This window comes from Ceratotherium simum, chromosome 28 (assembly GCF_057802395.1).
Source record: "Ceratotherium simum simum isolate JZ-2026a chromosome 28, ASM5780239v1, whole genome shotgun sequence".
Taxonomy (NCBI): Eukaryota; Metazoa; Chordata; class Mammalia; order Perissodactyla; family Rhinocerotidae; genus Ceratotherium; species Ceratotherium simum.
Genome location: NC_141927.1, coordinates 8,362,038 through 8,376,855, shown reverse-complemented (window position 1 = coordinate 8,376,855; position 14,818 = coordinate 8,362,038). Strand labels below are relative to the sequence as shown.

At 36.3% G+C, this 14,818-nt stretch overlaps 1 protein-coding gene across 3 annotated transcripts in view; it reads left to right on the top strand.

The window, feature by feature from the left end:
* Window positions 1–14,818, top strand: part of GPM6A (glycoprotein M6A) — a 323,217-nt gene that overhangs the window by 292,973 nt on the left and 15,426 nt on the right. For all 3 annotated transcript variants that reach the window (XM_087418312.1, XM_014786228.2, XM_087418313.1), the window contains exon 4: window positions 13,913–14,066. In XM_087418312.1, the coding sequence (XP_087274438.1) occupies window positions 13,913–14,066 (154 nt within the window). The remainder of the gene's footprint in view (window positions 1–13,912; window positions 14,067–14,818) is intronic.

Below are 14,818 nucleotides of genomic sequence, written 5' to 3'. Positions count from 1 at the left end.
TATCCAGTTTTCCCAACACCATTTGTTGAAGAGACTTTCTTTTCCCCATTTTATGTTCTTAGCTCCTTTGTTGAAAATTAGCTGTCCGTATATGTGTGGTTTTATTTCTGAGCTTTCACTTCTGTTCCATTTATCTGTGTGTCTGTTTTTGTACCAATACCCTGCTGTTTTGATTACTATTGCTTTGTAGTATGTTTTGAAGTCAGGGATTGCGACGCCTCCAGCTTTGTTCTTTTTTCTTAGGTTTGCTTTAGCTATTCAGGGTCTTTTGTTGCCCCATATGAATTTTAGTATTCTTTTTTCTATTTCTGTGAAGAATGTCATTGGGATTCTGGTTGAGATTGCATTGAATCTGTAGATTGCTTTAGGTAACATAGACATTTTAACTATGTTTGTTCTTCCAATCCGTGTGCATGGGATGTCTTTCCATTTCTTTATGTCATCATTGATTTCTTTCAATAAGGTCTTGTAGTTTTCGTTGTATAGGTCTTTCAGCTCCTTGGTAAGATTTATTCCTAGATATTTTATTCTTCTTGATGCAATTGTAAACGGTATTATCTTTTTGAGCTCTCTTTCTGTTAGTTTGTTATTAGCATACAGAAAATCAACTGATTTTTGTAGATTGATTTAATAACCTGCGACTTTGCTATAGTTGTTGACTGATTCTAATAGATTTCCAATGGATTCTTTAGTGTTTTCTATATATAAAATCATGTCATCTGCAAATAGTGAGAGTTGCACTTCTTCATTGCCTATTTGGATTCCCTTATTCCTTTTTCTTGCCTAATTGCTCTGGCCAAACCCTCCAGTACTATGTTGAATAGGAGTGGTGAGAGTGGGCAGCCTTGTCTCATTCCTGTTCTCAGAGGAATGGCTTTTAGCCTTTCCCCGTTGAGTATGATGTTGGCTGTGGGTTTGTCATACATAGCCTTTATTATGTTGAGGTATTTTTCTTCTATACCCATTTTGTTGAGAGTTTTTATCGTAAATGGATGTTATATCTTGTCAAATGCCTTCTCTGCATCTATTGAGATGACCATGTGGTTTTCATTCTGTTTTGTTGATGTGGTGTATCACGTTGATTGATTTGCAGATGTTGAACCATCCCTGCATCCCTGGTATAAATCCCACTTGATCATGGTATATGATCTTTTTAATGTATTGCTGTTTTCGGTTTGCCAATACTTTATTGAGGATTTCTGCATCTGTGTTCATCAGTGATATTGGCCTGTAATTTTCATTCTTTGTATTGTCTTTGTCTGGCTTTGGTATCAGGGTGATGTTGGCCTTGTAGAATGATTTAGATAGTGTTCCATCTTCCTATATTTTTTGGAATAGTTTGAGAAGGATGGGTATTAAATCTTCTTTTAATGTTTGGTAAAATTCACTGGAGAAGCCATCTGGTCCTGGACTTTTATTTTTCAGGAGGTTTTTGATTACTATTTCAATCTCTTTACGTGTGATTGGTCTATTCAGATTCTCCATTTCTTCTTGGTTCAGTTTTATGAGGTTGTATGAGTCTAAGAATTTATCCATTTCTTCTAGATTGTCCAATTTGTTGTCATATAATTTCTCATAGTATTCTCTTATAATCTTTTGTATTTCCATGGTATCCGTTGTAATTTCTCCTCTTTCATTTCTAATTTTATTTACTTGAGTCTTTTCTCTTTTTTTCTTAGTAAGTCTGGCTATGGGTTTGTCAATTTTGTTTATCTTCTGAAAGAACCAACTCTTTGTTTCATTAATCCTTTCTACTGTTTTTTGGTCTCAATTTCATTTATTTCTGCTCTGATTTTTATTATTTCTCTCCTTCTGCTGACTCTGGGCTTTGTTTTTTCTTCTTTTTCTAGTTATGTTAGGTGTAATTTAAGGTTGCTTATTTGGGCTTTTTCTTGTTTGTTAAGGTGGGCTTGTATCGCTATGAGTTTCCCTCTCAGGACCACTTTTGCTGTATCCCATATGATTTGGTATGGCATATTTTCGTTTTCGTTTGTTTCCAGATAGTTTTTGATTTCTCCTGTAATTTCATCAATGATCCATTGGTTGTTCAGTAGCATGTTGTTTACTCTCCACATCTTTGTCACTTTACCAGTTTTTTTTCGTAATTGATTTCCAGTTTCATAGCATTATGATCTGAAAAGGTGCTTGTTATGATTTCAATCTTCTTAAATTTATTGAGGCTTGCTTTCTTTCCCAACATATGGTCTATCTTTGAGAATGCTCCATGCGTGCTTGAGAAGAATGTGTAGTCAGCTGTTTTTGGATGGAGCGCTCTGTATATATCTACTAGGTCCATCTCGTCCAGTTTTTCATTTAAGTCCACTGTTTCTTTATTGACTTTTTGTCTGGATGATCTATCCATTGGTGTAAGTGGGATATTAAGATCCCCTACTATTTTTGTGTTGTTGTTAATATCTCCTTTTAGGTTTGTTAATAGTTGCTTTATGTACTTTGGTGCTCCTATGTTCATGCATATATAGTTATAATTGATATGTCTTCTTTGTGGAGTGTCCCTTTTATCATTATATATTTCCCTTCTTTGTCTCTCTTAACCTGTTTTATCTTGAAGTCTACTTTGTCTGATATGAGTATGGCAACACCTGCTTTCTTTTGTTTGCCATTAGCTTGGAGTAGTCTTCCTTCCTTTCACTCTGAGCCTGTGCTTGTCTTTAGAGCTGAGATGTGTTTCCTGGAGGCAGCATATTTTTGGGTCTTGTTTTTTAAGCCATCCCACCACTCTGTGTCTTTGGATTGACGAGTTCAGTCCATTTACATTTATTGTAATTATTGATATATGGGGGCTTGTCGTTATTTTATTGCTCTTTTTCTGGTTGTTTTGCATTTCCTTTGTTTCTTGTCCCATTTGTTTCAGGCTGCCAATTCAGTTTGGTTATTCTGTCTTATGACTCTTCTAGTTTTCTCTTTGTTTATCATAGGTGATTTTGTTTTCATTATTTGTTTAGGGGTTACCTTGAAGTTTGTATAAAAAATCTTATGTATGAGATAGCCCATTGTCTGATGGCCTCTTATTTCCTTATACTAAGTCAATTCAATCTCTTTCCTCTTCCCTTTCTAAGTCATTCTTGTTACAACTTATTCTATCTTGTGTTGTGGGTGTGTGTTTACAGTGATGAGGTTATATTTATTTTTGGTGATTTCTTTCCTTTGATCTTTGATTTTGGTATTTGAGTGGTTGTTAACCTATTCCGGTAAAGATTTACTATTTTTCTGATTTTGTCTACCTATTTTTCTCCTTGCTCCAAGCTTTGTATTCCCTTTCTCTTCTTTTTTTCAGGCCTGAGGGCCTTCTTGAATATTTCTTGTAATGGGAGTCTTGTGGCCACGAACTCCATTAGCTTTTGTTTATTTGGGAAAGTTACTATTTCTCCATCATATTTGAAGGATATTTTTGCTGGATAGAGTATTCTTGGCTGAAAGTTTTTGTCTTTCGGTATTTTGAATATATCATTCCAGTCTCTCCTAGCCTGTAAGGTTTCTGTTGAGAAATCCGCTGAGAGCCTGATGGGAGTTCCTTTGTACATTGTGTTTTGTTTTTGTCTAGCTGCCCTTAATATTATTTCTTTGTCATTGACTTTAGCCAGCCTTACCACTATATGCCATGGAGTGGGCCTTTGTCTGTTGACATATTTAGGCGACCTATTGGCTTCACTTACTGATATTTCCTGCTCCTTCCCCAGATTTGGGTAGTTCTCAGCTATTATTGCCTTGAACAAGCTCTCTGTTCCTCTTTCCCTCTCTTGTCCCTCAGGAATACCTATAATTCTTATGTTACATTTCCTAATAGAGTCAGATATTTCTTGGACACTTTCTTCATTTCTTTTTAGTCTCAGTTCTCTGTCCTCCTCCATCTGGAACATATCTGTATTCCTATCCTCTATAATGCTAGTTCTTTCCTCCATATTGTCAGCTCTGTTCTTTAAAGATTCCACATTCTCCTTTATCTCCTCCATTGTGTTCTTCATCTCCATCAGTACTGATTGGTTTTTCTTTATGATTTTGATCTCTTTTGTGAAGAAACTCCTTATCTCATTGAATTGTTTGTCTGCGTTATGTTATATTTTGTTGAGTTTTTTTATGATAGCTATTTTGAAATCTCTGTCATTTAGGTTATGGATTTCCGTGCCTTCAGGTTTGGTTTCTGGGTGCTTGTCATCTTCCTTCTGGTCTGGTGATTTCATGTACCTTTGCATTGTGGTTCCTGTATTCACTTTGTTTTTCCTCATCCTGGGAATATCTGGTTGCAGTTTCTGCCTGCTGCTGCCGCCGTGTTAATGGCTGTGTAATCTGAGCCTCCTGTGCTCTGCCCCAGCTGCTTGCTGCAATTGGCCCTGCTGCTCTGTCTGGTCTGGTCGGCTGAACTGCAGTTTCGGGCATGTGGGGTGGCGGGGGGGGCTCTCTCTTTTGCCTGCTGGGTCCCTGGCATGGGGGGCTTCTCACTCGCCCCTCGTTGTCTGCTCTCCTGGGGTGGTCAGATGTTGATGGCACTCCTGCAGCAGTTCTGAGTCCTCTGTGTGGGAGTTCCCACTGGCTGAGAGAGCCCGAAGAGCTACGGTTTCACTGCAGAGGACCCCCCCCCCCTCTGGGAGCTGCATGGACCTGGATTGCTGGTCTGATGGGGAGGGAGAGGATTTCTTGTTACCTCTCCCCACTTCCTCAAGGGCCCCAGCACGTCTACTCTCAGATGTGTGGCAGTGTGGATCTTTCCAATCTTCCTTTTTGCTGTCTAGGAGTCTGTTGTTGATCTCTGCCTGTCCCTTTTGTTGTATCTTATTGGGGGAAGAGTTTACAGGAAAGCTCACTCCACCATGATGCTCTTGCCTTTTTGTAGAAATATACTTTTTAAAATTGGTTCCATTGATTTTAATGTGCCAAATATTTCCATACATATAATAGTTATAATTTAAATAGGCCACTAGATTGGGAATGAAATAAAAATCATGGATTACAAATGATCTTCTAAAAAATATTACTTTGGGGGCCCGCCTGGTGGCGTAGTGGTTAAGCTTGTGCGCTCCACTTCAGCATCCCAGGGTTGGCAGGTTTGGATCCAAGGCGCAGACTGACGAGCTGCTTGTCAAGCCATGCTGTGGTGGCATCCCATATAAAGTAGAGGAAGATGGGCACAGATGTTAGCCCAGGACCAATCTTCCTCAGCAAAAAGAGGAAGAATGACAACAGATGTTAGCTCAGGGCTAATCTTCCTCACACACACACAAAAATAAAATAAAAAAATGTAACTTGGTTAATGATACCTCTCTTTTCCAATTAGGAGCTTTATGGTCACTGTGCTGTGAATAATCTCAAGATAAAAGATATTTATTTTTATGTTTGCTTTTAGAAAAAAAGTAAGAGCTATATATTTTTCTGACTTTGGCTTTAAATCAGTAGCATTATACAAAAACAGATCATACTTCACCACATTTTTGAGACTCTGTCTTTTTTTCTCATTTTGAGATTAACTACTATAGTTTATGTTTTAAAATTCCCTGTGGGGAAACTAAGTATATTAAGGATATAAAAATTAAAAGTTCACTGAGGAATCACTAAGCAAAGTATTATTATATTGGTATCCTTTGTCAAAAGAACATTTCTCAGACATTTACAATATAATTGATATTAAAATAGCATTCACTAAAAATAGTTTCCTCTATAGTAATATTTGTTGGAAAAGAATGTATTCTACTAGGACAGTGATGCTTTTGTTTTTAATATAATTTGATTTTATTTGAATTCTGCCTTCACTTGAGAAAGTAAAATCTCCTTGCCTCAATTTTTTTAGGGTCTGTTACAAAGATTGAGAGGCCATGCTGGGCACTGGTGATCTGAAAAGGAACAATGCAGTATCCCTGACACTGAGGAGCCCTAGTCTAGTTGGAATAGTCAAGAGACTTGTACATAAGCACACACATGCTGAGCATATTGATGAATGTGGGTAACTTTATGGCATTTTCACAGAAAGAAGGTGATTAAAGTCTGTGATAGAGAGGACTTGTTGACCAGTGTATGCCCAAGGTGTCATACAGTGCATATTGTGGACACACAGAAAATTTTAATTATTAATGAATTAATGAGTAAAGGGGCTCTTGCTCTGGGGTTTGGAGGATAGAAAGAAGTTCCTTTAGTAACATGGAGAGTGCAAATTAGGATGAAATACTTAGAATACTACACTTATCCAGGTGTTAGATTAGGCAGGTTCAAAATCCTGGTGGATCATGTATTACATTCTGTGTGAATTTGATTTGTTGAATGAATGAGAAGATGCAAGGTAATAAAGAAGCAAGCATTACAATTAGTATATTTTTAAATAGATTTTATTTTTTAGAGCAGTTTTAGGTTCACAGTAAAATTGAGTGGAAAGTACAAAGATTTCCTATATACCACATGCCCCCACTATGTATATCCTCCATCACTATCAAAATCCCCTACCAGTGGTACATTTGCTACAATCGATGAACCTACATTGACACATCATGATCACCCAAAATCCACAGTTTACATTAGGGTTCACTCTAGGTGTTGAACATTGTCTGCATTTGGACAATTGTATAATGACATGTATCTACCATTCTAGTACCATACAGAGTACTTTCACTGCCATAACAATCCCCTGTACTCCACATATTCATCCTTCCCTCTCCCCTAACCCCTGGCAAACACTGATTCTTTTACTGTCAACATAGTTTTGTCTTTTCTAGAATTTCATATAGTTGGAATCACACATTATGTGGCCTTTTCAGATTGGCTTCTTTCACTTAGTCATATGTGTTTTTAAGGTTCCCTGCATGTCTTTTCATGACAGCGCATTTCTTTTTAGCACTGAATAATACTCCATTGTCTGGATATACCACAGTTTATCCATTCACCTACTGAAGGACATCATAGCTGCTTCCAAGTTTTGGCAATTATGAATAAAGCTGCTGGAAACATAATAAATAGGTTTTTTAAACAATTTTCCAAACACTACTTGTGATTAGGTAGTTTTGAGCCATAATGATGAAAATGAAGATGATGATGATTTCACATTTTAAAGTAATTTACATAATAACTTATGTAATTTTTTTCTGCAGTAAGCTTTACACTGTATATTTTTCAGAGCCTACTGAGTTCAATAATGTTAATGTTGTGCCATGTTGCATTTATAGTGATAGTATATTCAGGTGTTCATTTGCTTGTCTTTGACTTGGTATTTTCGCATATTAGAATTGTGGTTCTCAACCAGGAGTTATTTTCCTTCCAGGGGACACTGAGAAATTTTGGTTACACAGCTGGTATCTAGTGGGTAGAAGTAAAGGATGTTGCTAAACACACTGCAATGCACAGGACATTCTCCATAACAAAGAATTTTCTGGCCCCAAATTCCAAAAATGCTGAATTTGAGAAACCCTGACTTAGAAATTTGGTTCATGTCCAGTACCTCACTCATCTGTGCATTTGGCTGTTTTGTTGACACTGGCATGAGTCTCTGGCAAATCATTCCGATTGTATTTTTTATTGTTGTTGTTGTTACTTCAGGTGTAGTACTGTGAGGACCCTAAGGATGAATATCAAAGAAACCTTCACATCAAATGTATTCATGAGAGCTTTATTGACTCCACTAGAGTAGTAGTTCTTAACACTGGATGCCCATTCAAATCACCTGCAGAAATTTTTGCATATAGATATAATTGGCATGGGCAAGTCCTGGGCATCTTTTTCTGTCTCACATTTGCCAGATGCTCCTAATGTGTGGCCATGATTGAAAACCACTATTGGACGCTGTGCTCCCTCAGCTAGTGTCTACCTGGTGAGACTTCTTGATCACAGGATCTCTAAACTCTGAGCTAATTCTGCCTTTGATGAAATCTAAAGCTGTTTCCTTTTGATGTTGAAGTGGAAACATGATTGAATTGATACTCTTTAAATGCATTCCAAATGAGGAAATGTTGCCAAATAAAAATAAAAATTTATTATTGTGAAATGATGGGACTCTGAGCTAAGATTTAGCAAACTCCCTATATCCTGTGCCTCGAAACAGTTAATGAGAAGGGACCTCATAGACAATGACTTGAGTAGAACCTGATAGTATGTTTTGGGTTACAAAGAGATTTTGCATAGATCAATAGATCTATTTTGCTCATTTCACTAAAATTTGGATCTGCCTTATACCCGAATCTGTTCATTATATCATAACATCCCATTCAATATGTGGCATAATTTTTCAGCATTTAGGTAGTTCATAGACTCAGAGACTTGTGGAGTCAGAGTCAGCTGGCTCCTTTTCATCAATGCTGCTGATTTCTAAGGTGTTATTTTTACCTCGACGGGTGCACATTTGCTCAAGTTCCACAGAAAGTCTGTAGCTCGACGAAGTGTGATTTTCTTAGACATCAAGTCTAAGTTCATAAGAGTTCAGATGAAAAATCAATTACCTTTTGCAAATCATTCTCAAGTTAAATACACTGTAATCTCAATGGCTATAGGATCAAGGAGGAATCATCCATTTTAGGCTTCTTCCAAAGATTATAGAGACATTCCCTCTTGCAGTTCTATGTTTCAACCTCCCTACTGATTTTCTAACAATGATTAGAATATCCATATTGAGATCAAAACAATAATTACATGTTGTTTTTTTCAATTTCAAGCCACTAAGAAATAATTCATAGCAATTGTCTTGAATTTAATGCTAACACATAGTAGGCCCTCAACAAATGTATTTTGAGTGAAAATAAAAACAAAACAAGAAATATGATAACAAGAAGATGCTTATTGTGACAGTCAATTTGCATGTTCTGATGAAATGGTACTAAAATAATGATGTGATAATGAGATGTGCTTGACATTAATTATGAATCTGGCACCCAATCCCTGTCATTTTATGGCAGTTTTTACTATCCAAGATCGGTGAGTTAATTAATCTAAACCAAACCAAGGAAATTTTATGGAAATTTTTTTCTTTGTGAGTTAGGTGAGTGACATATTAAACAATGGCTGAAGTAAGAAAAGCCCATGAGGCCACTTTACTCATCTAACTTCCACAAGACCCATCCTTTCCTCTTTCCTATAAACAGGGCCAGAGCAACTAAAAATTAAAATTCAGTGTGGTTCAGGCAATAAACAGGAATCGCAACATAAATAGATTATTTCTGTCCATACCTAACCTTTAGAAATACAAAATAGTTAATTTTTTGCTAAATCGAACAACTTCCTTTGTTTGGGTTTATTTTTAAAGTAAGATTTATTGTGGACTGTGTTTACTGTTAAGTGACTTCATATATGAGCTTCTTTTCTGTTTATATCATAGCCTGTGAGAGAGGTATGCTAATTTCCAGTTTAGGAATGAAGAGGTGACTCTGAGCGTTTAAATGATACATCCAGCTCACACAACCAGTGAATCCTCCCCTGACTTCAATCCAGTTATACTTTTATTTCTTCCAGTATTTATTTGTTTGTTTGTTTTCACTGTACTACCCAAACAGCTGTTGTGGAGTTGAATTTCAGAAAGTGTTTCATCTAAAAATAGATGTTCATAAAGGCAAAAAAAAAAAGATTTTCAAAATCAGAAGAAATTTTCAAATTCTTGGAGATTGTTCTAATAAGAATGAGTAGCTCATTTATTTATTTAATGCTTAGATGACAAAATGTATATCTGTCATATTACTAACAACAGAAAACTAGAAAGAAACTTAATTAGGAGATATTTTATTACATAGAGAGTTTTTTATTTAGGATTACATTTGATCAATTTGAATAATTTTTCAATCTTAATAATCATCAGCTTCTAAGGTAAAACGTGAAGGTAGAATTATATTTTTAACTGTTTAGTTTGAGTACTTTGGTGAATATGAACTATTATGCCTTGAAATATAACGAGTTTGCACTCAAAACCCAAAAGGAAAGTCTTTTGTATCTTTCTTAGAACAAAACTTATGCATTAGTAGAAATGAAAATATTTTCGCACAGTAATGATTTACTCTATAACATTCAGCTTTATGAAGGGGCTATAATATTATACTTTGTGGAGGAAAGCAAATATGATTCAGTACCGTGGTTTCAGAAGTCATGCCTTTCATCACCTTGGATAGTAGCCACAGCAACGCAGTTCAAAGTGTTCCAATACACTTTGAATCTAAACCTATTGAATCATTAAGTCCCATTCTACGGTGAATAGCACCTTCAAAAGAAGCTTTTGAAAAGTCTCCTGGGACAGAAAGGAAAGCAAGATAGAGAGGTTGTAGCCAAAAGCATGCTGGTTATTCTCCCATGGACTTTTGAGGTACTCTTAGCCCTCCAAAGTGTCGGGCTTCAAGCTGCCGTATCACATTCATTGTTCTTGAGACTATAAATTAACCTTGAGGTCTACAGTTGCAAATAATGAAAATGTTAATAAAGAGGGCTCTTTCCTCAAAGGAATTCCATTAACAAGATTTCTTCAGTTTTGGAGTGGTTTTGTAAATTTTCTAGAGCCTTTCTCCTTGAGTGAGAGCTCTCTTTGAATAACTTTCCCAAACTCAAGAACTTCTCATTCTTTTTATTTTTATTTATTTATTTTTTTTTGTGAGGAAGATCAGCCCTGAGCTAACATCCATGCTAATCCTCCTCTTTTTGCTGAGGAAGACCAGCTCTGAGCTAACATCTATTGCCAACCTTCCTCCTTTTTTTTTGTCCCCAAAACCCCAGCAGACAGCTGCATGTGAGAGTTGCACATCCTTCCAGTCGCTGCATGTGGGACCCGGCCTCAGCATGGCCGGAGGCGCGCGCCCGGGATCCGAACCCGGGGCGCCAGTAGCAGAGCGCGTGCACCCAACCACTAAGCCACGGGGCCGACCCTCTTTTTATTGTCTCCAAATATGAAATGAAATCTCATTCTCTTATTCTGTATAGTCCTATCATTCTGGCAAAACATATATTTTGGTAATAGCAGTAATCACAATAATACTACCTAGAGTAAAAATAGCTAATATTCTGTCTGTGCTTCTTCTGTGCCAGGTTCTATGCTAAATGCTTTTCAGGTATTATCTCCTTCCAGCCTCACTGCAGTCGTGTGAGATCAGTTTAGGAGGCATTCTCATTTTACACAGGCAGATACAGAAGCATAAAGAGCAGCCTAGGCTCGATCCAACTCAAAAGCCTGTGCCTTTAATCAACATGCTGTAAAGCCCTCTTTATTGCTAAATAAATGTGGCATGTCAGTGCTTGATCAATCAATCAATCAATCAATCTCTACGCTCTTACAGATAGAATCCAATGGCAAAGAATGGAAATGGCTTGCCTCACATCACACAGATTAATAATGTTAGGAGTGAATGGGTACCGATACTTGCAGTATGCTGATCAATACTTGGAGATTTAGCAGACATTTCTCACCTACACTGGTGAGAAATGTCTGCTAAACAGGGTTTATATTTATGTAGACTGGGTGCACAGGGCCATGAGAAAGGAAGACTCCTGAGCAGGCAGCCACACTGCCCAGTGAGCTTCATGTGTTGATTTGCTTCATTCTAAATTCCAGAAAGGAGAAAGAATAAAGACCACCCAAGAAATATTTTCCTTTCTCTCTGGTAGGGTCAAATAAAATGTTTACCATAGACAATCAGTATGTTTCAAGACCAGATGTTGCCTAGATTTCCACATGGAATATTTTTGTTCTTTTGACAAGTAAAATAAGGAGAAAGTGTTTATTGCTTTCGGTAACTGAAATCCTACTGTCTACTGTTACACATATTAGGCCATCATCAAGTATTTGTTGAGCAAGACGAAATAATTCTAAAAGTGATGTAAACTTTAACAATTCTATTACAAGAGTAAATAGCCATTGAAGGATATTTACTGCAGTTTCTTCACTGATTTGAATAATTTAATATTCGACGAGTTTTATTTGCTAGTATTTTTAGACCAGGCTTTGTTTCATCTTGGATGTAAAAGGTGTAAATACATCTGTTGAAATCATAGTTTAAGGACATTGTTAGGATGGATGTTGGCTCATCAAACTCTCCAGCCACTAGTATTTCAGAGGTTGTTAGTTTCTACTAACAGGAAGTCAGACTTGAGAGGAGTTAATGTTATTAGAAAGCATGTGTTTAATTATGTTCTGGGTTTCTGAGGTACTGTGACATTTGGCAATTTATAGGGGACAGATTTGTTCTTAGGTCTCATGGGCTTTATCCTGGCTCTTTTCCTATTTCTTATGTAAATTCCCTACTATCCTTAATCCCAATAATCTCTGTCTGTGTTAATCACAATGTGACTTTAATATATGTGCATAAGCTCCAACGTGACATTGACACCAAGGTTCCCATTTTTCAAGAGTGTTATTTTTAGTATATATTCTGAGAGTTATCAAAGAAGTCTTACATGTTTGAGATTTTACCAAAATTATGGAATAAAGTCACTCCACAACTCATCACCAAAAGAATTAATAGAGTTGAAGAGATTTAGTTTCAACCAGCGTTATTTATTTTATGTTGTGTTGGTCATTTTGAAAATGTGACTACCTGAGGTGTTAAAGTTAAGCGAGAATACACTACTGCTTCTCTTCAAAAGTCTTCTGAAAGTGTGCTTCTGAAACTCAGAAGGGGTCCAAATATCTATAGAAACTTAGCTTTTGGTGGGCAAGGGCTACATTTCAGACATTTGCAAATATAATCCTGTTGCTGTATTAGTTAATAGAATACGTTTAAGGGATTAAAAGGACAATTTCAAGATTCAGATGAGAAAAACCAGATGTAGATATTGTGCCAGAAAATTGTTACAGTAGTGATTTTCTTATTTGGCTACTTTTCAGTACCTACATGGAAATTTCATATAATGAATTACTGCTATGATCATGGGAAATATGCTAATAAATCCAGTGATGCATAACTTGCATTAGGAAATATAATCAATTTGTATCAATGTGTGGATTCGTACATTTAAACCTCTGGGCATTGTGACTTACACTTGGTCTTTTTCAGTTACATCTGAATACAGTTGTTAATACAAGTGTTAACTGAGACAATTAAGGGTATATATTTATGTAGACAATTTTATATATAGATAATATAGATTAAATAACTGATAAGCAATTTGAAGCAACATTAACACACCTCTCTATCTTTTGTCGGCTCTTCATCCATCTACCAATACGTGCATCTATCTGTCTTTTTATCCAGCATCTAAGCAATGCTTGAACTAAAAATCCATTTAACCTATGCTGAAACTAAGTCTCTTATTCAACTATATCCAGGATACATGAACAACCTGTTACTACATTTTATAAATATTAAAAAAATTTCTGAAATAAAGGAAGAAAAAACTTTATTTTCAAACTTAAAATCATATTTTATTGTTTCTATAGCAAAAGTAAAATTAATATGCATGAAAGAAGACAGATTTAAAGTTTACAGACATCATTAAAAATGAAGAAAGGTAAACACTAATATCATTAGATAGTAAAATGGCTTGAGAATTCCCATATTTATAGTGTTAAAAGTAAACATGATTAAGTAGCTTAAATACATATGATATGAAATGGTGCCCATTTAGCTGTAATGTAAATTTACTGACAACGTTTTAAAACATTTTGCAGAATCCTTCTCTAAATATACCAGTTAATGTTTTCCAAAGTTTAATAAATATGTGGTGAGAATTTTAAGATAAACACATTAATGAAACAGGCATTAAGATGCAGACATTATTTCTTCCTGTATACATCAGAACCTCTGCCAAGATGTGATTTTCCAGCAAGTTTATTTGCATAACCCATTATATTCACCGTCTCTCAGCTTCCCACGCTGCAGTTCCTACCAGTGTTGTCATATTGATCTGTGTCCTATAGCGTTTAAAACCTTCAATATTGAGCTTTGTCGATTCAACACAAAATTCTTCTTTTCCAGTAGATGATATGTTTTTTCTCTCGACTTTTTCTCGGTTGCAGTTTATCATGCTGACGTACCTTTTCATGTTGGCGTGGCTGGGGGTCACGGCCTTCACCTCCCTGCCTGTGTACATGTACTTCAATCTGTGGACCATCTGCCGAAACACCACCTTAGTGGAGGGAGCGAATCTCTGCTTGGACCTCCGTCAGTTCGGTAGGTGGATCTCTAACTGTGGAACAACACCTCATATGTTACCTGCCTCTGAAATATTGTAAATCACTTTGGGGCCAATTACTTCATCTACCAAAGAGATAAATGTATCAGAGTATTCCCTTTTAAGACATTCTTTTTACGTTGAATAAGTAGGAATTCAAGGATTATGGGAAGCTGATCTCATAACATGAACATGCAAACATGTATACTTGAACAGGCTATCAGGTTGTACTTGCTGGTATTGGCAAGTGCTAATTGTGATTTCCTTGTCCTGATTCCTCTGCACTTTTCCAGACTCAGTGTGATGTTTGCATCCTCCTTTCATTCTTCTGTGATGAACTATACAAATTGTGAAGTCTAGTGTGGAGATCACCTAAGAAATATGTACTTCATTTTCTTCTGAAATAGAGCAAAAAACCTTAGCATTTAGTAATAGCAAAATCAAAGGTTGTTAAATAAATCAGCAATCCTCTTTGGTTATTTTTATTTAGGGCTAAAACCTCATGTAATAATAATAGTTTCTTATGTGTATATGGGCTTATGATGTATAGACCCTATTCTAAATGGTTTATATGTGTTGACTTGTTTAGTTCTCACAACAATTCTATATAGTGGACACTATTATTATCCTCTTTATAAATGACAAAACTGAGACACAGGAGGTTAAAGACTTGCCCAAGGTTATACAGCTAGTAAGTGACAGAGCCAGGATTCAAACCCAGGCCGTCCAGGTTCAGAGTCTGTGTTCTTCA